This window comes from Corvus kubaryi, unplaced genomic scaffold, assembly GCF_017639235.1.
Source record: "Corvus kubaryi isolate FWS band 111438036 unplaced genomic scaffold, C.kubaryi_AGA036_p1.0 split3-73, whole genome shotgun sequence".
In the NCBI taxonomy this organism is placed as follows: domain Eukaryota; kingdom Metazoa; phylum Chordata; class Aves; order Passeriformes; family Corvidae; genus Corvus; species Corvus kubaryi.
In genome coordinates this window covers 37,126,335-37,151,298 of record NW_024582091.1, presented here as the reverse complement: position 1 = coordinate 37,151,298, position 24,964 = coordinate 37,126,335, and the positions used below count along the sequence as shown (strand labels likewise).

Here is a 24,964-nt window from a genome sequence, read left to right as displayed (position 1 = left end):
CAAACGTGTTTCCTTCTTTTTTTTCCCCATCCCATGTGTTTAATGCTATCAGATATATCTAATAAAACTTTACAGGCATATAAGACATGCACTGTGAGATTCTTCTTTGGTTTGTAGCATCAAATTGGTAAGAGGTTCAGAAAACTCATAGAAAATGAAAAGTGTTCTCATTTCTTCATATGTTGGAAGCATGACATCTTGCAAATGATGACCTTAGAAGAAAATGTCATTGTAGAATCTAATATAAGATTAAAATGCAGGTGTCCAGTTACAGTTAAGGTTGGGATTTTTGACATGTATTTCAGAGCTGGGTAGGTCTACTGTCAGACATAGAAAACCACAGAACATATAGAAAGAGGGTAACAGATGGTCAGTTGGGCTTCTTGGTAATGACTATTGATTTATAGCAATTTAAAATGGATGATCATATTTATTTTGCTTTCTTATGAATGATTGTAGCTTTAATATTGCACTTGGAATCTTGTACTTCTGATGTGCATTCTGCTTTCCAGGAGAGGGCAGTCCATACCCAGGATCAGTTGCTTTCCATCACAGTTTTAATCCAAGGAATATAGTTGGAGACTCGAACATAAACACCAGGTTTCATGGGTTGGGCACAGCCAAGGCCCCAAGAGGTGACTCCATGCTGGACAAATTTACCTTGGTCCAGACAGACTAGAGGTCCTCCACTGTCCCCCTAAACAGAGAAAGAACAGGATGATTCCTTCTTGGACAGACCCATGTGGCCTTCTCACAGGAGGCACAGAAACAGAAGTACCTCCTACATGCGAAGGACACAGAAGTTATGAGGAAACACTGGAATTCTAGTAAGGTAAGAGTTCTCTATCCATGTTGTTGAACACTTTTATAAAGTCACTTTTTCATGTCACCCAGGCATTACATTTATTTTTGAAGTAAGTGGATTTATTGAGAAAGAATCTGATTGCCCTTATTAACTTAAACTGTGCTTCCTCACTCAGTCTCTTTTCTGAGATCCTCTTGGATTCCTGTTGTTACTAGATGATCCAGTGGCATTGATACTTGGAAATTCATAGTTCCTTTGGCCCTCATTTTGCCTGCATGGCAGGCTCCACTGCATCCTTCCTTGACTGCTAACTGAGATGTTGTTAACTGAGCTACCTTGGACACTTGAGATAGTCTGGCTGAGGCAAGAAAAGGGGCTGGGGAAAAAAAAATCAGACCTTTTGTCATTCTAAGTTGGCTTCCATACACCTGACTTGTGTTACCATGTGCTCTGTAGTTCAGGCTTATCTGAAAAACTGTCCCACTTCCCAGCAGCAGCCAAGGGAGCAAGAAAAGAGCAGAATATATGGGCATTTTTCAGCTCAGATACCACATGGTGTGGTAACATCCTGAGGATAATTCTGGGCCTCTAAAGACCAAAAAGCAATGCCTTATTTGATTTGAATGTGCTTACAACCAACTTTCATGCTCACAGACTTTCTTACCTGGCAGGTATCTGTGCCACCATGAATATTCCCAGCACAGAGTTCATGATTGTTGACTCTACCATTCAAAAATTCAGGGCGGTTGCATATTTTATTCTCAATTACAGGAAAGCCAGTTTCTTTTAAGTAGCCATCACCACGAGTACCTTTGCAAATAAAAATGAAACAAAAAAAGAATGACAAAGGTAATTACCATATTCACAAAACACAAATGTCAGGATATAGATAAGCATTAAAATCAGTGTAGTGTGCACTGTGCATACACTTCACAGGCACAATATAAAGATATACCAAAATCAGTAAGCATTATCAATATTATGGTATTTATTATCACCCTATACCACCCACCATTGACCTTCCTGCTCTCACAGTAGATCCATGTGGATCCAGTACCCACGGATACTTGTGGGAGTCATTCCCAAGCCATTTTATTTCTCTGTATCTGAGTTTTCTGTGGAAGAAATTAGGTAGAAAGTAAACAGTTGAAAATGACATGATGGGCAAGGAGGCAGAGAAGGTACCGATGCACCTCTCCACAGAGACAGAGTGGGAGGTTTGAAGATGAGGATTTTGTTTGTGTGAGATGTGAACCAGGCTGGTTGGGAGAAAGAATCATTCAAGAGAATGAGCAAACTCACATTTATGTGATTGGGAAATCAGCTAAATCTAGAAAAACTTTCCATCCAACTGGGCAAAAGCCCATTTTAGGGAAAAGCATATGGACTGAGAGAGAAGTGACTCCTTAGCTCTGCTTGTCCTCTTGTAGCATCTATTTAGAAGGTTTCAGTTTACATGGCATTGAATGATTTAGCAGAATCCTTGTCAGAGAGAGATAGTGGAAAGACTGGCAGCACCTGATGAATTTTGATGAAATAAGTTTTTCATCAGTAGCTTGTGTGGGGCACAAAGAGACTCTACTTTGAGTACAAGTATATACCAGTCTCCAAACATGGAGCTTTTAAATGGGTTAATGCTGTCTCACCTTTTGTATCCCCCCATCCCGTCACATAGCACTCCTCTCTTCCTCCTAACACAGAGTTTTCTTTTGGTAAACAAACTGGGATTACATGATTATTAATGACTGCTGGTCTGAAATGAACAAACAGGAACAAGCATTAGCACAATTATATTTAATAGTACCTTCAGGATTCTAAACAGACCTTACACGTATTCAGCCTCTTATCATTTAAATCCTTAGTTTCAGTTAAGGTTTTTTTCTGATGTGCAAAATTGCTTTTAGGCTCTAAACCCTCAGAAAGTGATACACAAAAGGGAAAAGCCTGAAATGGAGAATGACATAAAAAGAAACAACATTAAGCCAGGAGAATGCTTTGACTTAGGCTAATGCATAGCCAACAGAACCTAGTTACAAAACTACTACAAAGGGTATGAATCAGCGGCATTTAACACCTGGATGTTAGCTTGCTCTGTCTGCATCCAGTCTGATTATAAATCACTTTCTGTCAGGACACTTAGCACACAGCAGAACCATCTGACTTGCCTTTGGGTGCAGCTAAAGCTCACTTACAAGGCCACATTTTTATGCTGACCCTGCATGTGTTTTGGATGTGCACTGCAGCCACAGCAGTGGAAGCCCAAGCACCACACATTCACATCTGCTTGCAACTGCACGGACAAATTCCTTTTGATTGCACAGTTCCACTGAGAGCATTTCTGATGAATGAGAACAGATGCAAGAAGGGCCATACTGAGTATTACATCAAACTCTTTGCCTGCCCACTGGCCAGACCTGCTGGAAGAAGAAATCTCCACACCAAAGCATGGAAACAGCATGGAGTGACATCATGCTAATACTGCAGATTTCCATCATTACCTTATCAAGGTAGAAGCATGTAGAAACACAGACTGAAAGCTCCTCTAGGCATTACCGCCTCCTATTCTGCTGCCACTGCCTCACCTTCCAGCAGCTGACACCCAGTGCATTTCCAGCCTGGGTAACTGTCCCTAGCACTCCTCTCCTCCCAAGGCAGCCTTTCCCTTTCTGAAATCCTGGAGCTTTTGCAGAAAAGGAAGAAAGAGAGGGTCTCAAATCACTAACTGAACAAAGAGTGTGCAGAAACACTCATTTCTACAACACCAGCAAACACTTTTTAGTCATTTTGTCCCACCAGAACGAAGGAATGCTTCAGGTGAAAGGGTACCTCCTCAATTTGAGCAGAGCAATATCTGCTCTGCGTGGCTCCTTGAACAACTTCTCTACATCACGGATTTGTACTGATGGCTCTGTTGCTACTTCTTTGTGTAATCCAAGGTATACTTTATATGCAGCTGGTCGTGAGGACCTATTGGAAATGATTGCACATGGTGAGCTGATGAATACACAACCAGGACATAGACCACCTACAATATTATTGGGCACCTTGTTCTAGCAAAGCCAGATAGCCAGCTTTGGAGTGAACTTAATCCCTTACAATGGCACATGAAATCAAATTGGCAGAAGTTATCACTGTCACTCTGTTTTGCAGTCAAAACTCAGCTTTAATGAATGACAAATAGACTTGGCTCAATTCTCAGCTGTTTGCAACCAGCTCGGGTTGGTTATTGGGTGTCTTTTGTTTCTCCTGTGATTTTCTATCTAGTGTAAGAAGTTGGTGGTGCAGACTGTAACAGATACTTACTTTTCTAAGCAGTGGGCGGCAGTAAGAACCCATTGAGGATCTATCAGAGTTCCTCCACAGAAATGCAAGCCAAAACTGTAATAGAGCAAAAAGGGCAGTGGTTTAAGATGGGGAAGTTAATCCCACTGTATTTATTGGGTAATATTTCTAACATGTGTGCCTTTAAAAACTAAAGATATTATTTCCACAATTTCATTAAGAAATGTTTTGCTTTCCTTGTATAATGTTTCTTAAAATGACAGTAGGGTTCTGCGGACATTTTTATGAGGCCTTACATGAAAACACCTAGATCTTCGTTTTTAGTCAGCATTTCTATTACTGGAAAACCCCATGTGCAGTGAGGTTCACTTTTTTAGAGATTCTGATTTTTCTAGCTCTAATCACAGCCATAAAGCTCTGCAACTGGTCTTGATTCCTAGTTTTATTAATAATTTTGCCAGTAGAATCAAATACTTACATGGAAGCACTGATCAAGGGGTGTACTAGCCATACTGTTGCTTTTATTCATTGGAATCTGATTCTATTGTAGAATACAGTGAGAGATTTAAAGTCATTCTGCCTTCTACTGAAAATGTTTTTGAAATTAACAATTTTATTGATCTTCTCATTGTGTGTCACAAATTAGAGAGTTCTTGGTTGTCTAAATGACCTTCTTTAAGAATAGCACATACAATGCTTAGCCTTGAGCTATTTTAAAATTAAAATCAAGTTTAGAATGCTTAAACCACATACTGTAACATCCTACGAGAGGCAATGTTTCCTTGCATGTAGAGTCTAATGTAATGGGGAATAACCATACCTGGTACGGAGACTGATCTGCCAGGGCCAGGAGTGTGGATGTGAAACACACCCTGCAACAATCCTTTGGGCACACAGTTTTGGTCTGAACTTGGATTTTCCACATTCATACTGAGGAGGAGCTTCAGAATAAGAAAAAAAAAATCACTTTAAGGAACTTTAGCAGTTTGATTTACATTCACTATGAACTCACTAAACTCGCAGGTGAACCTGTTGCATTTGTCACTTCAGCTTCTGACTCTCTTCAAGTAATTCGATACCATACATCAAGTATATTTTGTTAGGTTACCTTCATCTGGAACACCTTAAAATGCCTAGTAATTTTTTTTTTCACATACAGGTCTCAGTGGCCAACGAATTACATGAGTAGCTCTACAGTCAGATAGAAAAAAAGAAACCCAAACCAAAATAAAACAAAAACAGAAGGGGAAGGAGAAGAAAAGAGAGAGAAAGAAGAAATAAATTCTCTCAACATTCTTAAATGGACTCTTATGGACATCAGCAGTGCAGAAGCTGCACTGGCAGATGTTTTAAACTAATCTTGGTGGTACAGCAGGTGAAATTCTATCACTGTTTCTAAGAACAAAATTTTGTTAACTTTTATCTCAGGATCATTTGGCACTTCAGATGTCTCTGAGTTATTAAAAAAGGTAGTTCTTACTTCGCCTTGGTAAACTGACTCTTATCAACACAGAATTTAGAATTTTGTCAACAAAAAGAGCTAACTAATGTAATTAAAGGCAAAAGCCACATTTCCTCTGTTCTTTAGATTAACATCTCAACAAAAAAACAGTATTAATTTAAAGAAGAAATGGATCATCAAAATTGAATACAATAGTCATGTGAAAATGTAATTTTTTTGCTTAAGAGTCCCAGCCCAACACGTTCACTACAGTACTACTTTCACAGCTACAGTGCATACAGAAAAACTTTATTTTTTTTGTTTGCTCTATTTTTGGGTTTTGATCTGAGCACATTTTCTTCTGCTCACCTATTAGAGGATAAAGCAGCAAGAAAGGCACCCTTCTCTTGAGAGCTACCTCTCTTCCTTAGCATAGTTTTTGTTGTTGATGGACATAAAAGGACTGGAAACCAAAATGTTATAAAATTTTATCATTGTATACTTTGTTGCACCACCTCATTCAGAGTATGGCTTGATTACAACTAACAAAGACAAAGGGCATCTTGTTGAATATTTAGGGTCAGATGCACTTTGCAGACATCAGATATGGTACAATATCAGAGGAGGGACAATCTGGTTATCATCCAGAGCAGAACCAGAGACACATGAACAGGGAGTGCAAAAATTTTGCATGGATAAGAGCATGCCTTGTTCAGCAAGGCCACACACAGAGTTATGCCAGGAGATTAGGCAAGAGCAGGGAAAATTTCTGCTGGAACGGCCCATTTTGAAACACATGGCAAAACCCCATGAGCTTTAGTGGGCTCCCTATCTTGGGGCTTTCAAGGAAGACCAATTTTAAGACTTCAGACAGAGACCTTGAACATCACTTCCCAAGAGCCTTAATTTCTAATCTAAAGCTATTGCACGTAGATCAGTCTTCCAGACTAATCACCAATTATTCTCCAGTTGTTATAAAAAGGTACAGGAAAGGGAGCCACTAGTCTTTAAGGGAAAGGGAGACACTAGTCTTTAAAGGAATAATTACGGCACTTGGGAATGTCACAGTACTCCCAGGCTTTTCTCGGGTCTGTTGTGTAGCACCAAGGTCCATTCACATCTCCATCAGGATTCCTGCAATACTGTAACAAAGAATAAAGACACCAGCTATTAACCAGGAAATAAAAAGCCAACCAATTAAAGTTTCCAAATAAAATAAAATTAAATTTGGGAAATATTTTTTAAATTTCCTTCTTTACAAGTGATTTCCAAATCCTTTTGTCAAAATTTGTTTCATTTTTCCATTTGGTCAGTGAGTTTAGAAAAGGATAATAAAAATCAGACTTCTTCAACTGTCTTCAGACAGCAAGCTTCTCTAGGGCAACCTTGGATCTCTAAGGTCTCAAAAAGTAGGAGACCTTGACCTTGGATGAAGCTTTCTAAAGCACAGAAAAGATCTTCTCCTGCTTTCACTGCAGTTAATAGGAGCAGTAGGATCAGTCCTGAGGTCTTTTCACATCCACTCTGGCTGCATGACTCGGGGACAAGTGAGTATTGTGTAAGCTGTTCTTGCACAGCCTGGTGGTCTCCGTGGTGATGCAGGGCTGCAGTGTTCACCCTCATGTGGGTGCTGGTTAGCTGAATTGCTCTCTAGATTTTTCCTGGGCATAGTGATCTCTGCTCAGCACAGAGATCGCACAGAGAACACCTCACACAACTGTGTGCTACCAGGTATCTTTTCTAATTCCCTTCCCTATCCTGAAATATATCCCAGGTCTTAGAAAAAAGGAGAAAATATTTGCTACCAAGAGCCCCTGACAAATGCAAGAACCAAGAATTTATGGCAGGCAGCTTTTTAGATGGAGTTTCCCCAGTCTGAGCTGGAATTCAATACGCAGTATGTGATTCCATCAAAGAATTGACTAAAGCAAGTTCTAAAGTCATCCACCTGGTAAAAAAGTATTCAGGCTGGCAGCATCAAATAAGCTCTTCTTATCACATACAAAGCTTGTGACAAATTAGGCAAATACTGTATATGGGATATTACAAGTCTAAAGAACTGGTGATGAGTACATTTGTAAGGACTAGGGAGATGAAGGTTAGAAAGGGAGATTGTCTTACAGGATGGTCAGGTACATTCAGGGCTATCCCTGAATAACGGGCTGCGGCAGAAGCTGGAGGGCTGAGGGGGAACTACTAGAGGATAGGGGGGCTACAATCCATCAGCTTTATATCTCAAGGGACTTGCACTGAACATAGGATTCATCACCATCTCACCTGTCCCTGGTATTACTGAAACCTAAGACCCCAGGTGTTCTTCCTGTCAGAGGAGACAGAGATGCTGCACACAGACCAACTCTGGTTAGTCCTTGGTAGTGGGGAGAAGAAAGTACCCATCTGAAGCCCCTTGGCTGTCCTGCAGAAGCATTCAATAGAGCTTCTGGGCATCTCTGTGTCCCACAGAAGTACAGATTGGTCATGCCAGCAAGAATTATCACAATCAGGTTTTTAGACTGGACTGAGGAAGAGAAATTAATTAACAAAGACCTGTCACAAAATGCTTGCTGAGGGACCCTGAAAAAGACAGGCAAAGCTCAATGACAACAAGTATTGAATGAACAGTTGTTTACGTTTTTATCCAGGCCTGCTCTTGGATGAGTTGTGGGAGTGAAATAGTCGTGGCTATGAGGTCTCTGAGAACTCCACTCTTGACAAGTCCTGCCCCTTGCAGTTTTTGCCACTGTGCCACGGTAGTCTACACCATTTTCATTAATGCAGTCTGTGAAAAGTGAAGAAAAGGAAATGGCTGTTAGCTGTGAGCTATTGGGCCACATTTGTACTTGGTGAAGCAGAGAGAAATTTGAGGAAATACTACTACAGTTTGCAAGTCCTACACAATATCTAGACAAGGAAAGAAGAGCAACATAGTGTCAATGATGACTAATGATGACATTTTAATTTCCTTGTATTTTAAGAGTTTTATTTATGATCACAAAAGTCATAAATCAAAGAAGCCTACATTCAGTTGATCCTTCATAACTCCAGAAATCAGGAATACAATGACTGTACACTCACATAAAGTGTTTCCCTTGCAGACACTGATATCTGTCCATTGCCCCATTTTACAGTAGGTAACAAGCAGTAACACGTGCTCAGTCAAAATTATTAACCTTCTAACCAGAGAAACGTGTCATGGCAAAAAAAAAAAAAAAAACAACCCCAAACATGAAAGCTGCAGTACTCTAACCATCTACTGCATAACAAAGTTGCATCTGAACTGAATCAAAGAAAAGCCAGCTGTCCTCTGAGGGGAAATGGAACCCTGGAAATATCAATGCATGGCACAGGAAGAGACTTTTTGGAGCAGTTGCCAGCAAAATGCCATCACTGCTGCATTTTCTGTCATTGCTAGTTGCCCTCCCACAGTAGTGTGGTGACTGGTAGCCATCCTCTTCCTCGAGTTTCCAAAATTGTCAGATGTAGCAGGTAGAAGATGTGATATTAGTCTAAAATCTAATGCAGAAACCCCACTATAAAATGAAGAGAGTGGATACAATACTATATTAAATTCTGTATTCATTTAGAGTTTCCTGTATTTCATGCTCATTAAATTCTTGAAGATGCTTCCATAAAAACCAGCTTCCTGATTATGAGCATTTCTGGGGAAGCTGAAAGTATTCTCACCAGGGCTTGTTTCCAGTGTTGTCTGAGGAGGCTGAGGTGCAGTCTGTAGCCCTTGGCCATCACACTTCTTCAGGGCACAATACTCCCACCTCACACTGGGGTCGGTGGTGTAGCACCATGGACGGCTGTCGGCGTCTGGGTTTCTGCAGTAATTTTGGCTCAGGCCCCTACAAATGCAAACATATTATATTCCTATCCATGCCACTGCTCTGGGGAGAACTCAAAAGAACATTTTAGAAGGCAGATCTGCTATGGAGTCATATATCATTTATTATGTGCATTCTGTCATGGCCACTTGAAATCATTTTGGCAGCAGAAAGAAATCAGGATACATATAGCGAATATTTAAATACGCCAAATAGTTATTCACTGACTAACACTTATAGTAGAATAAAATTTTAAAATCCAGAGAAGTAAATTCCTACATTTATAGCAAAGATATTATTTATTTTCTTTTTCAAATGCAGTAATAGCTTTTAAAAAGGAATAGTTTTTTGCATTTTGCAAAAAATGAATGATAAATATTAGGAATAAGAAAACAACCTATCCCTTCCTCAAAGCTCTAATGACTTGCAGACTAGGAAGCAAAGAATTAAACTCATGAATAAATTAATGTATAGAAACGGTTCATTTCAGCATAAGGGAAAATTTATGTCAACCATTAATTGCTTTAGAAGCAATGCAGAAACACACAGTTAATTAGTCTAAAGTATAATAGTGACAACTGTGGTTTCTTTCAAGATTAGGTTGATAAAAAACATTTCCATGATAAAAAAGGAAGAAAAGGAAGGGATTATTTTTATCAAGTACACTCCCTTCCCAGCTTTATAATCACCGTTGTGCAATGATGATGCAAATCAAAACAAGTTCACGAATGATCATTGCCCAATGAAACCTGGAAATGGGAAATACACATACGCATTTGGGAAGTTCTCTGCTGTTTTGTTGTGCCGGTGAGGCGACATTGAGCTCCAGGCTTGACATTTCTTTCCCGTGAGAGTGAAAGAAGCTGTACCACGATAAGTCACCCCATTGCCCTGATAGCACTCCTCAGTAACTTGAGCCTGCTCAGGCACATCAACAGCTGTAGTGAATAACAGAAACCAATCTCTTGCATCTTAATACTTTGACATGTATACTTGAGCATAGAAAGACAACAGAAAACAACAAGCCAGAGTGTTTCATTGACCACCACAGCACGCTCTCTGTAACAGAATCCTTCTCAGACAGTAGATCAAAAGGAAGATTTCAAAGGATGTTTGCAAAAATTTAATGATATGCTATGAAAGCACTTGTACGCCAATTTTGCTGTCATGCATGCAGATTTATTTCGGCTCACAAGCCAAATAGTTAACATATGGATCAAAATTTTTTCAGGATAGCGGCCTGGCTGTGTCTTTGCCATGGACATATGTGTGGAACAAGACTACCTTGTGTAAGGAGAATTTCCTTCTCCTTGTTTTCTATGGAGTCTTGGTTCAGTGCTCTTAAATTATCTTAGGTTTTGCTTCAGATTTAGTTTTTAAGGAACTGGCATGTAAAGCTAACTAACTTTTCCATGGAGCATTTAAAATTTTAGAAGTGGAGGTAACCACCACTTGGCAAAATGAAAAGACATCTGTTACTGCAATATTTCCTGATCTGAGTCGATAGCTGACTTAAAACCTTCTACACTTAGCCACCAGACTGAATATACCAGCCTGGGCTCCACATCAGACCCAGGAGTTCAACCAGACATGGCAATGCTGACAGTTATAGCAGCAATGCAACTGAGTCACACAAGGTTTTTCAAAATAAAGCATGATGAGCCTTCACTTTCAGTTGTCTCCTGTTCTTACCGGGGGCCTCTGGCTTGGTACTGTCACAGGAGGGGATGTTGCAATATTCCCACCGGGCGGTTGTGTTGGTGGTGTAACACCATGGCCTCTGCTCACCATCGGGATTTCTGCAGTAGTTTTCATCTAGGCTCCTAAAACAGAAAACTTGACTGATAAAAGTCTCTCATGGAAATCTATTAAAGGTTATGAACAAAAGGAGAATCTGTTGCTGCCTAGTTTACTGTTGCATTTACTGGTAGGTAACTGTGGCTCTCATTTATTGATGCCATCTATTACATGAAAAATTGCAATTCACTGGTGTTTCCGATGTGCTAAACCAGGCACTCGCTTGACTGATGGAAGAATTAAGAGACTGTAGTACTTTGAGGCCAAAAACAGCACAGTAGAAAGAACTAGGGTGAAAGAATCTAGCCCCAAGCAAATATTATAATTGTACCTTTCTTACTCCACATGGTTTCATCTGAGCAAAAGGATGAAATGAGGATGGAAAAATTCAATCAAGCAGAGCTTGAAAGTCAGAAGAGGAGACACCAGTATTCAAGAACAAAGAAGTCAATTAAAAAAATGTACAAAAAAATGGAAAATATTAGATCCAGCAGGTGATGAATGCTGGTGTAACTGAAGAACTTTGCAATATAGATGAAGAAAACTGAAGTAATTTTGAGACTTGGTATTCCTCCTGGACACTGAATAAGAGAGGGGTTTCACTTACTGGCAGGGATAGTTTTCAGGAGTGCGTGCGTGTCTGTGGGGAGATTGAGAATTCCAGTGCTGACAGGTATTTCCCGATTCAGTAACAGATATTGTGCCTCGATAGTCTTCTCCTCTTCCTGAGAGACACTGACGCCCTGGTGCAGGAGGTGGTGGGGGTGTTGCTGTTACAGAAAAAGGAACTCAAATTAAACAGTGCCTTCTAGATATAGTAAAAAACTAAACCAACAAACCACTCTGAACTTAATAATTAAGTGGGCATTTTAGATTTCTTTGCAGGTAAGTTCTAAATGTCAAAATATTTGAAAAGTCCGAAAGGCAGAGAAAGATCTAAAGATATCTTTCTTAACTTTTTTTTCTCCCATTTTAACTTCTTCACAAGCAGTCAGGCTGCCAAAAAGGCATTTTCATGTGCCCCTTTACAGCAGCCAGGATACAATACAGGATACAAAAGTCTGCATATGGAAATGCTAACAGCCTCATCAGAACAGAGCTGGAAAGTGAGCAAGTGGTAATACTGTGAAGAAAACCGGGGTGAAAGTGTCAGGCCCATCACTGATACATACACTTGCAGGTGTAAAATAGACATACTCTAACTGGTGAGAGACAGCAAGGATGAGGTCTGGTGAGAAGTCCCAAGGAAAAGTATAATGGCAAGGACAGGCCTTTAGGGGAAAAGGAAACTGAAAAGGTGGAGAATTGATTTGGAAGAGCGAAACAAAAGCCAAAGTATTTTCAGGAAGAGTGAAACTGCTTGGCATCAAAAGAGGAACATCAGAAGGAACACCAGAAATGCCTGGTCATAGAAAAACGCATCAAGGAAGGGAGACGTGCTCCAGACAAAACCATTAGAAATGCCTATGACAGAAATGTCTAGCCTCAATAAAGCTATCAGAGATTCATTTCAAAATGATTAATTATTTTCTTTGAGATAAAATTCAGCTGTCTTTTATACTTTTCTTTATCTGTTCTGTTTGTTCTAGATTCTTGAACCATTCTGACTGGAAGAAGTCTAAAAGTCAGACTCACTGCAGCGAGGAATGTCACAATATTCCCAGCGTTTAGTTGGACTGGTAGTGAAACACCAGGGCCGAGGTTCACCATCGGGATTACGACAATAATTATTCTTCAGATCCTTCTCTGGAAAACTGAACCGGAAAAATAAGTTTTAAGATACATTACTAACAGCCATAACAATTATCCTGTCCGGTGCAGGGTGGTCTTCAGCCCACCGCGGATGAGAAATAGACCATCACAGAACCTGACTTACTTTTCCGGGAGGTATCCATGAGAGTGAGGTTGCTGGGAGTCCCAGCGCTGGCACTCAAGCCCAGACACCGTTGTTGCAACTACTCCATGGTAGTTTTCTCCACTGCAGTGCATGCACTCTACTGTAAGAACAAGGCAGAATAAGGACAAGAGAGACAGAAAGCCTCTGATGAACCGCTCCGTAAACACTCCCAAACACTTCATCTCACATGAAGCTCCAGAGCCTGATCAGAGCACAAGGCTGAAGTACAGTCATTTTTTTTGGCAAAGCAAATCCTTGGTGAGATGACTTTAACTAGTTGATAACATTTCTAGTATTCCATTAAAAAACCCAAATCAACATTATAGACGACAGGTTTTAAAAGAGCTAAATTGAATCTACTAAGATATAATTTAAAACCTGTGCTTTGCTGCTGTCACATTTTATTGAGTTTTGCACTAGCAACTGTCATTTGGTTCAATTCTAAGTTTAAGATATGTGAATACACCCATATGCCATGTTTTATCTAGGGAGAATAAAAGACTTTGTACAGCTGTTTTCAGGGTCTTTTGATATCTTCCTTGCTGATGTTGAAAATGTTTTGGAAAGTTTCATGTTGAACTAAATTCAAGTTTGAAACAAATGCTCAATTGAAAATAAAAGTATCTGAATAACTTCACATTCTTGAACACATCTTGCAAAAACAGAAAAGAAGTCAGTATGTGTATCCTGACCTTCACACTCAGGGATGTTACAGTAGTCAAATCTGGTATCAGGATCTGTTGTGTAACACCAGGGTCCCTTTTCATCCTCGTCAGGATTTCTGCAGTAGTTTTCCTCCAGTCCTGCATTGGGATACTTTTCAGGTGTGTAACTGCAACAGAATTAAATGGGATTACAGAATAAGGGAAGTGTCCCTGCTGTTCAGACGAGGACTCTAAAAATGAAATCTTTATCTGAGGACCATTTTGTAGACGTTGGTCTTTAGAGGGCTCCTAATTGTTACTGTGTGCCATTGCTGAAACATTAGAAGTGCTGCAGCGATAGACTTCAGGAAGTATGGTGCCTCTAAGGCCAGTCATGCCTCTAATACTTGCATTTACTTTAGTTATTGGTTTCCAGCAGTTATTGCTCAGTCAAGGTACCATGTAGCCTGTAGTGAACTGTTTTCCTCTGGATGTGTTCCCTGGGAGATGCAATGAGAACATACTTGCTGAAATGTGAGAGTCCTCTGTAACCTGAATGCTATAACTTTTGAATAGAATGTTACTAAATAAACCGAGTCAGGTATTTTTTATTAAATACAAGAAATACTGCCTTGTTAATTGTGGATTCACTGATAAAATGAAGCACATCTATCTCATCTGCCACATGTTACACCTTTGGCCAAGAGAAGTTCTTGCTCTGGTGAGATTACTGAAAAAATCTGATTTCAGAAGAACCAGAGGTGTCCCTGTCTAGTGCTTTGCTCATGTAAAGAGCATAAAATTTAAATGGGGCTGCCAAGGCTTACAACGTCTCTATTAATCATAGTCTCACTTGGAGAGCACCACTTGGAGGTCTCTGAATTACAACTGAGATTAGAGAATGATATTATTTTAGATAGGTGTAGAAAAATAATTTATTAGAAGACTTTTAACACCAAACAAGTTGCTTACAAGACTAATTAGCCTATATGTATGGCTTGACAAAATTTCAGAAAAACATATAAACAGATACTTACTTTGGTTTATGTGGGTCATTATCAGCCCACTTCTGGCACTTCACACCTTTCTGAGTCCTGGCTTCTGTTCCTCTGTAATCCACTCCTTTTCCCTCCTTGCATTCTAGAAGATAAACTGAAATATGTGCTTAATCAGTATCATGACATATTGATTGGATTCTAACATGTACAAAATCCATTTTCATACTAACACACTTAAATATATTTGATCATATTTTGACTTTCTTATGTTCTCAAAGCTAGACAGTTCACATTGTAAAAACCTACTAGTTACCTGATGTCTAAGTTGACTTAATTAGGACTGAAAAATGTATGTGAAAGAAAAAAAAGTTCCACACCAGAATTCCAGACAAGTAAGTGTAACACAATCTAGTTATTTTGGGAACACACCATGGTAGATTTAAATAATAAAATATGCTTTTAACATTTACATAGATACTACAGCAAAATAGAAACACATTCTCTTTTTCTTACTTCCTATGACATTATTATAGTTATGCACAGTAATACTTTAAATCTTTAAAGACAGTCCCTGAATTCAGTTGAAGACAAGAAGACAGTTTCACAGATGCACAAATAGACTATTTTACCAGTTTAAATAAGCCATTTTTTAAAGTTCATTTAAATTCCGATGACATTTTTTCATTAAAGTTCACCATGTAATGAATGAGATTTAATTAATTTATGATATGATGAAACAATGATTTTTTGCTGTTCAAAATAAAATGGATAGTTGGTTGAATGTGTATATTATATATATCTTTGCACTCTTATATTTTGGAACTTAATAGTACTTCCATGAATAATAGAAAAATAAGGACTGAATGAATTAGCGATTAAATCCTGTCTCTGTATAAGACAAAGGATTTTAATTTTAATGCTGATGAAATCTGGGGTTAGTAAGCTTAAAACATAAAATTGTTTTAAATGAATAATAATTAAATTAAAGGAGAACTGAAAGCTCAGTGTTGCAATTTTTTTCCCAGGAGGTGGGAGCAACCATAACCCCACTGAAGCCCCTAAGATTTCCTAGCAGACCTGGGCAATCACCCTTCCCAGCACAGAACTTGTGACTGCAAGGGCAGAGATGGCTTGCAAGGGGCATCTCTTCCAAGGCACAGCTGAAGGAACTCAGATCTTGGCATATTCCCTCAGAGCTTCTGTGTCTGCAGTTCAGGGACAGTCACTGTCAGGCAACGCGTCCTCTGTCTTGAAAACTAAGTAGGAAACTCATTTAACATTTCCCTAGAGAAGCAACCTCTCTTTTAGGTTGTGAGCTTGTTTGTCTCAGTGTCTTTAAGTAGTGTCCAAACCGAGTACTTGTAGAGATGCAGTTTTGATAGTTTTTCTCAGCACCAAAGTTGTAACAAAGCTGACATACAAGCAGAAGATTAAGAGAAATCTGGAGAAATAATGCCATTTTACACAGATCTGTCTTGCCCAAAGTGAGAAGGACTAATACTTGAATCCAAAGTATGGTTCAGCTTTTCTGAGGGCTGATAGTTTAGACCTGAATTCACAGATGTACCTTTAGGCATGCTTTTATTTCAGTGTATGTATAGAGTTTACTCTAGAAACTTTAGCTGGAAGCCATTTGGATCCCTCAAACAATTTCGCAATAAAATAACATTAAACCCCTCAATTACTGAACATTGAATCAGTCAAGTGCTGACTCTTTTGTTTGTGTAAACTTTTGACCGTTTATATAACCTTTAGGGCTTTTTCTTTCTGATGACAAATGACTAACTTTGATCCCCAAACTCAACCCGTGTCCCTGGGATTAACTATTTCCAAACAGATATGTAGGTAACAATTCCCAAATGCGACTTTAATTCTTATTACTTTTACTATAACTCAGAGAAGATTAACCTTCTCTTTTATAGCACATACTATAGAAAAAATAACTTCTGAAACTGTCTGTTTTGTACTAATTTTCATCCTTTTCTTTGAATGCAAGGATAAAAAGCAACTAGGTCTCATTGAGTAATTGCATTGACTGAAAAAATTACTGCAAATAAAAAGATGAACAACACAGAAACCTTCTGACACATACACAATAGGCTGTGTTTTTGATGTTTACGATACCAAGGTCCGTCTTTTGGTTTCTGTAGGTAGAGGTGCAATTTTTGGAAATTTTGGTTATGTCAAACAACAGTTTTTAACACTTTTAGTGGTGTGGGTCTGTTATTTCAAGAAACTAAAACGCATGCCTATGGCCTCAAAAGATGTAACAAAACCTCAATGAGTATTGCAGGACCAGGTTCTACCCTGAGTAAATCCAAGGGATGACTCAAAAATAAACCAAAATCACAGTCTAGGTCCTGATCACCATAAGCAAAACCAATACGATTATTTACATATAACTCATTCAGTCTTTTAGCTTTGTTAGTTGCTAATTGATTCACTCAGTTTTCCTTCTACATAGGAACTGCAGAAGAATTTTTAGCATTACTTAGATGTGATTTATGGAAATTCCCACCTCCTTCTGTGTATAATAAAAGAGCTAATGTTCTAAACATTAAATTACCTACAGAAAAAATGCAGCTTGACATAGGCTTCAGAAAACATCAGGTTGAAAAGGACCCTCAGTGGTCTTTGGTCCATAGCCCCAGAAAGAGCACATTCAGGTTCAAAGGTGGATGAGACTGCTCAGAGCTGCATACAGTCAGTATCTGCAAGGGGAACGCTCCACGGCCTCTCTGGGAAATGTGGCCCAGTGCTTACCCACCTTTCTGTGGAAAATGACTTCCTAATATCCTAACAATGTCTGAACAAAATCTCATTTGGATGTTCAGCTGCAATCCAGCTAGTAGTTCAACAGATAGTTGAACTACTATCTAAAATCTCCTTGCAGCTGCTATAGAGACAGCATTGTCCTATTCCACAGGAAGGGATAAGGGCAGGTCGACAGAGAAGTAAAGATGCAGTTCTCCAGAGCTCATGGGTATTTACGGTCAAGTTATTATGATTCTTGCCTCTTGCTTGGAAACTGGCCCATCAAAACAACTTCATGATTCTCAGCAGCTGAGAACCTGCTTCATCTTAGCTTTTGATGCACCTTTCTTTGTTGAAGGACACCAAAGCCTTGAGATAACATAGTTTCCAATTTCTGAATATTTTCAAATGCATTAATATTTTTTTCAATCTTAAAACTCAGCAAATGGTCAAAGATAGTGTTTATGAAGTCATTTAACACAGAACAGAAGTAATTCTATTCAGAGTTTATCACATTATCTTTTATCTGAATGATCCCTAAGGAGATCTTTTCTCCTTTCTATATTACTAAAGTCAGGGAACAGGACAATTAAATTTATGTTACATTAAAAAATAAACCACATTCCTTCTTTCCTGTATATAGCAAGAGCTCCATGCTTGATAATGCAGTTCAAAAATAGTCTTAAAACCCAATTGTTTCCTTCCATTATCACCAATAAGGTGATAATATTTGAAACAGGATAAAAAATTGGATAGCTGACCTTTCTCAGAGACATACTTTGTATTTTCAGAAATAATTAGAGACCATTTCTGTCAAATAATCCTCACCTATTACAAAAATATTAATAAATAAAATATGTACAAAAGGGGAATACAAAAATTCACCATGTCAATTAATTATGCCATAAAAATAAGAATAGGATAAAAATGCCACCAATTGGCACCAACTGAAGAGTACAAACATCATATAGCAATATACAAATATTATAAAAATAGATCCTTTTTATCTGAAGCACAGTCCAATAATATAAAAAAGACATAGACATACTTCTTTTTTCGTAAAGAACTGCATTTGCTCTTCTGAATATCATTGCTGTTTTGGTGTTCTCAGTCAATGTTAAACACTGTTGGTCTTTACTGGTAAATAAGAAGGCCCTGTTGAAATTAAAAGGAGAGAGCAATGTAAGAAACAATGGCTGGATAGATGCTTATTTTCCTGAAAACATTTTTGAGTATTCAGTTGTCATTTTATCAAGCACTACAGCTCAGTGATATTTAAGACTGAGAAACTGAGCTCACATTTTCAGTGGTGATTTTCACTTCTAAGCGTTCATATCAAACTTAGGTTGAAATGGAGCAACAAGAACAAATTATAACAAGGGACAAAAGATTTATAACCTGCTAGACGTTCAAGAGATCATGCTGAAGGGGATATATGCACAAGGCACCTTGATCTTATTTCAGAAATATTAGTGGTCATTCGAGGAGTGGGACATTCCACAGTATGCAGCAGTTAGCAAGGAGCAGGTAAAACACAGGCCAGGACCTTAAATTATTTTGTGGTAACTGTTCTGCATCTTTGTACATGAAGCAGTGCAAGCACTTTTTAAGACACAGCCTTCTGTCTTTTCAGCAAGTGCCTACACTGTAAGCTGCAAAACTGAAGCAGATGGTGTAGCCTTTACAAGAGCATCCAAGGAAACCTTCTGACAGGCTAAGCAATTCCTACAGCTGGCTTTTCTGAACTAGGAAAAGAGCAATAGCAGCATGGCATTCAGTGGGTAGATCCACACCAGGAAAGGAGATACTGACAAAGCATATTCTGCAGCCCTGTGACCAGGTGGCATGGCCCCAGTGGGCCTGTGCTTGTAAATTCACACAGCCTCTTCCTAAAGGTGCACGATCACATCTGGACTCATTGCTGGCAACCATATCCATGAGTGGTCTGGAGAGTGCTGCCTGTCCTGGGCCAAAACTACACCAGGGCTGCTGCCCCCAGTTAAGCCAATTAAGCTGTCAGTAATGTTAAATTTGTAAGTAGGGAAGTAACTAAGGAGCTCAGCCCAATCCACCTCTAAGGTGGGATAACATGTCTGAAGTATTGATCCGAACAGGTTGGGCTGAAGCGTTAATGTGAGGATGCTGCAGTGCTGGCCTGGTCTTGAGCTCTGCCTTTCTTTCCTCAGATCCTTCCTGCCAGATAGCACCTGTTCTAGCTTGATTGTAATAGATCTCACATAATTAATGTTAATAACTGATATTATTCCAGTGAAAGGTAATGGTAGGCTTAGACCCCAGGACAGAGGCTAAGGAATGATACAGTGTCTGAATACGCCTCAAAAGGAAACATTAATTCCCTGAAAACTGCAAATGTATAATCTGAATATATAGACTTGACCTCTCTGCCTTCCTCCCTACACTCCTGAACCACATGCTACTGAAGCTCTGCCCTCTTTGTGGTTTTCAGAGCGAAGCTGGCTCAAAGGTAATTGGTGGTACTTCACACTCTCAGCAAACCCCTGTAATCCTTCAGGGTTACACCTTTTTAAAGTAAGTCCCATTTTCCCTTTTGAGTTAAAACACAAAGTTACAAAACACATTTAAGAAGCCAGCACCACTGTATCCCTGCCTTGAATAAAAGCATTAAGTAGAACCAAGTACTTGAAACAACACTGCAGACAATCACTCTGCTGAGTTCCAAAAGGTGTGCTGCAGAAGTGGTAGATCAAGATCTTCTGAAGACTGGAAGAGAAAACCCCTCTGCCCCATGTGTGCAGATTGCCTCCCACCACAGTAAGGGACCTCTCTCCTCACTGCCCCAGTTTGCTGCTATACTGCTGGAGCTCAATGGGCTCTGAGGCGTTGGTGCAGGAGATCCAGAAGCCCTAGGCTCAGAGCAGTAGGCTCCACTGGGGCAGAAGCCTGAGCAAAGAACAGTGGTACAGACTCATCAACACATTTCATGCTTTCTAGCCCCTTGAGCCTGGTTAATGCAAGTGCAGAGAGAGGGCTTGGCTGAAAGTAGGGTTTAGGATCATGGAGGTTTAGGTGGCTGTCTCTTTCTCAGAGTAAGTAGAAATTACCTAAGTGCAAATTCTAGTAAAATTCAGAATAATGGATTTATCCGCAAGATAGCCAATGCAATGAACATAAGCAATGCCATTATTGCTGTCCTAAATTCCCAAGAAATTAATTGTGATTCCTTGTTGCAGGAGTGCAAGAGTCTTGATAAAACCATGTTCAGTTGGTTTGCAGCGTGTCAAGCTGTGCATCAAGATATTGTAAACTTTTTCTATAATAATTCAACTTAACTTTCTTAATTTCTCTATTTCTTCTGTCTTCACCTATATGTCCCAGGCATTCTGTTTCTACACATTTTTTGTTTTTACAGCAAACCTCAAACCCACACATAGTCATAAGGAAACACTTGAAAGTTCAGACTGCTGATAAAAAAGGCATATTGTTCCATCACTTGCAAGGAAAGATGCATGTGGGAACCAGTAAAAAATTACCTGCAAGCAAACTTTTCCTCATTTTCACATTTCTCCGCACATTCTTCTTCACTATTTGCTCTATAAGCCTGCTTCATTGGGTTCAGCAACCAAGCTCCCTCTGTTCTCACATAGCGGTCTAGGATGCCTCCTTGCACTAAAGGGAAAAGAGAGAAAAAGGAGTGAAAATGGGAATGACAATTTGATTTATTTGAAACCCTCATGTTAAATTCCTTATCACCTAGTCATGTAACATGATCATTTAATTGCTGCAATAATTTGGTTAATGGTGACAAAATATGGGTAAATCTAAAATGCCTTCCTGGTATGATAAAAGGTAGCATCACTGAAAACCCAGTGTAAGGCAGGACAGAGAAATGGCTTAGACAGTGCTTTGTATCATACTGAAAGTCATAACAAGTAACACAAACCTACGGTATAAAGTGATGGGAGCACAGAAGACAACCCAAGGAGGAAAAACAGTGAGGTGTTTCAGAAAGAAAATACTGGCCATGCATACTTTGGAGAAAGGGGACCGATGGGACTCAAGAAAGATGTGAAATAATGTTTGTCCATTGCTGTTCCTCTATCCACATGGAATGACTTCATACTTATCAGCCACCTCTTCTCAAAGGCTCCTATGCTTGCATGAAACAAACCATCCTCAGTCACTGGGGTTGTCAGATGTTCAGTTTGCCATTTTTGTAATAACCCTGTACTGAATTTACTTAATAATCAAGGTAGCAGTTGTTGCCCTCCATTGCAATGAATTAGCACACAACACTAAACTGGTAAATAAATTCACCTAACAACCTCTGGGCTACAGCTGCGTGTCAAACACAGAGGATACTACAAAGTACAGCTATGTTTAATGGTAAACTCAAAAAATGTTCAAGAACAGTCCTCCTTGTAAAGGACTTTTTCATTTAGTATTTTCCTGTTACAGCTCTGCAATCTCTGAATTAGTGCACAGCACTGACTTCCATGACTTCTAGCTGCAGGGTCATGGAGTTGCACAAGTCCTGTGATTTTTACAGTTTCTTTATCAGAGGAGCATATGACTCTTCTGATGAACATTTGGCTCTGGGAGCTACCTGTTCTGTATGGTTTCAACCCCAAACAGACACCCTGGCCCCTGGTCATTGCAGGACATCTCGGTCCTGCTCTGTGTTTTTGTGCCTGGCCTTATGCAATTGCTGAATAAAAGGCAGACAGGGGATGAACCAGACCATGGCTGGCATTTCAGGAATAGCAGCCGTGCTGCAGAGAGGAACTTCTTCACTTTCTCTGACCCCTCTCTGTCTCAGCCATGGCCCAATGCCAGCAGGAGGGACAAAAAGCCTCCCTGTCCCACACAGACCCATGGCCTGTGACCGGGAGCTTCACTGAGTTGTTCAGTGGTGTCTTTCCAGCTGAGAAAGGCAACAGCTCCTGCCTTTCCTGAGTAACTCTCTTTAGTGTAAAGCAGGCTCTTATGCATCCTGGTATTTAATAACCTGAGAGGTAGCTCAGCCTGCCATCGGGTATTTTCTTGAAGATCATTTTGCATCTACAAGTTGAAGATGATAAAACAGGGATAAAAGCCAAATTGTGCTTCCTCTCATACAATTGCAAAAGCAGAGAAGTTCCTGCAGGGGTTTTTCTGCATGTAGACTAGGGAAGAGTTCATCCCTAAGGGTTGACAGTTACTTTAACAGTATGCATGGAAGAAAAGGATAGCTGCTGGAAAAGAAAAGAATAAGTGAAAAAAAATACAATGAAATTTCATGTGGCAGGCAGAGGAATCACAGATTCCACTAGTTATTTCAAAACAAAAACATTGAGAAGAAATGAGTTTTGAGAGAAAACATTAAACTAGGTTAAGACAATGTCATAGGGATGCTGCAATGCTCTCCACAAGGAAAAGAAAAACAAGTAAAGAATTCCTACTATGGTACAGCTTCCATGCAAACTTAATTCTGTTCTGTTTTGACATTTTGCAATAATATCGTCATTAATATTACAGCATTTTATTTTAGAAATATTGACAGGGTCATAATTAACCTGGGTCATAAAAATATTTTCCCCCTTTTCTGTTCTATTTATGTGGCATGGCATAATACTTTAAGAAATAAGAAAGGAAAATATGCAATCGGAATAAAAATGCAGTAAATTTTCTAGCTACCATTTTCCCTATATCTATGGTATTTTACAGTCGCAGAAAGATGTATAACTATCTTATTCAGAAATGCGAATATTTACTACCATTTGATAAAGGATTTGCAAACAAAAGTATAGTATTTCAGATAAAAGCCCAAATAGTATATTTTTCTCCTCCATATAAAATCCTTACTTAATTGAGAAAGGTATTTGATTTGACTGAGGCTGTTCATTTGCAAAAACAATGCTTAAAAACTAGAATTTAAACTAGGATAAAAATTCTTAGCATTAAATAACAGGGGTTTTTTACATGCTGGGGCATGTCTCTAATATTTCCAGCTAAAATCTACCCATACTTTTCCTAACTTCATTTTTATGTTTTAAAACTACACATGTAAAATGTTTATTTTATTGCATCTTTATATATGCATTAGCACACTCATAAGTGTGTTTTTTACTGCAATCATAGCATACTGTGAGGTTATACAGACGGCTGCAAGAAGATATGTGGTCTGAATCTCATAGTTCATTGGACTTTAAGGTTTTTAGGACAGATAATACTCATATATATGAAACCCATACAAATATATCTAAAGAATCCTATTCAGTTCTTATGGGTTAAAAACTTTTTTGCACCATCTTCCACAAAAATATCTTTTCATACCAAAAATATTGCAGAAACTAACGCTGATCAGATTTGGTCTCCCTATCACATGGAATGAAAAATCTACTTGTGGTTATGAAAAAGACTGAAACTGCAGTGTGTAGAACAAGCTTTCCCTTCCTTTGTATTCTGTTTTGCACAAGCATTAACAAATTTTAAAGCAATCAAAATAAGGATCACAGTAGCTGGCAGTAACATAGAAAAAATCCCCAAACCTAAGATAAAAGGCCGCTGAAACCAGAGAGAGCCATGCCTTTGTACAAGCCTTTGACAGGCAGCTTCCCAAGGGTCCCCCCATCTCTGGCCATGGGAAATGTTTGCTGGGAGCCATTAGGTGCCCATGCAGACACCAAGGCTGCTGCTTTTCTGGTGTCTCTAATGAACACAACCCTGGAGCAAGCACTGCCCTCCCTCCATTCAGCAGCAGCTCTTGCTGGCGAGCAAGCCCCAAATCCATCATCGTCCCGGGAAGTTGTGACGCAGGGATTTGGGGACCTACCTTCACCACATGGAGCTTGTAAGTGTTTGGCCCCAGTCTGACCTAGGCAAGAAGAAGGCAAAGGACTCTTACCTGAGCTGAGAAAGAACAGAAGGAGAAAGGCAGCTTTGCTAATCCCCATTCTGGCCCAGCCGGGGGGTGCTGGAAGTTGTGTGTGTCGGTGCTCAAAGTTTTATTGACTCGCACTGGAGTGAGGCAGCATCAAACAAACAAGGCAGGAGGATTAAGTTAATCATTCCCCCATGCTGTTCCCCCCTTGCTGTGGTGGGGCCATTCAAACAACCTTGAATTGGATGGATTACCAAATCAGATTCAATCATTTCTACTGGATGCTATTAAATGTGAAGGCACTTTGTTGTCTTACAGGATGTGTTTTGTTCTAAAATGGTTAGGTCTTTCTCTAGAGAGAGAAAAGAGAGGAAAGACAGGAATAGTGTTGCTGGAAAGCATGGGAAATCATGTGTCCAGGATCTGAATATCCCTTGACACTAGAGTCCCAATAGTAAATTCAGCCATGAATACCCATATTGATTTATAAGGAGCGACTTCTATTTAATCTCATGGTAAGCATGATTATAAGATTCAGATAATATTAACTCTGTAAAATAGTTTAATCTTACTTCTTTATTAAAGAATTCCTTTTCTGCTGTCTCCTTGACCTAGAGATTCCCTTTTTTCCCCTCTATTTGGGAGTAGGACTTAATTTTAATTTCATTTAAATTT

General features: G+C 39.3%; 1 protein-coding gene across 3 annotated transcripts; it reads right to left on the bottom strand.

The window, feature by feature from the left end:
- Window positions 1-8: 8 nt before the first annotated feature.
- On the bottom strand, window positions 9-24,423 carry LOC121659186 (plasminogen-like). 3 transcript variants are annotated; one of them, XM_042017084.1, is made up of 19 exons: window positions 24,314-24,423; window positions 20,961-21,096; window positions 18,497-18,603; window positions 14,734-14,848; window positions 13,745-13,884; window positions 13,032-13,152; window positions 12,791-12,909; window positions 11,763-11,925; window positions 11,051-11,181; window positions 10,131-10,296; window positions 9,213-9,379; window positions 8,159-8,307; window positions 6,577-6,670; window positions 4,908-5,028; window positions 4,109-4,183; window positions 3,632-3,772; window positions 2,452-2,558; window positions 1,470-1,615; window positions 9-697 (listed from the first exon to the last, which is right to left on the bottom strand). In XM_042017084.1, the coding sequence occupies exons 1-19, from the start codon at window positions 24,360-24,362 to the stop codon at window positions 536-538; spliced, it is 2,409 nt and encodes an 802-aa protein (XP_041873018.1). In that variant the 5' UTR covers window positions 24,363-24,423; the 3' UTR covers window positions 9-535. The 3 variants fall into 3 exon arrangements, 2 of the variants coding, with proteins under 2 accessions (XP_041873018.1, XP_041873020.1); XM_042017086.1 differs by having other exon boundaries at window positions 13,032-13,149; XR_006014199.1 differs by lacking the exon at window positions 9-697 and adding an exon at window positions 1,818-2,323 and having other exon boundaries at window positions 1,525-1,615.
- Between the last annotated feature and the right edge of the window lie 541 nt (window positions 24,424-24,964).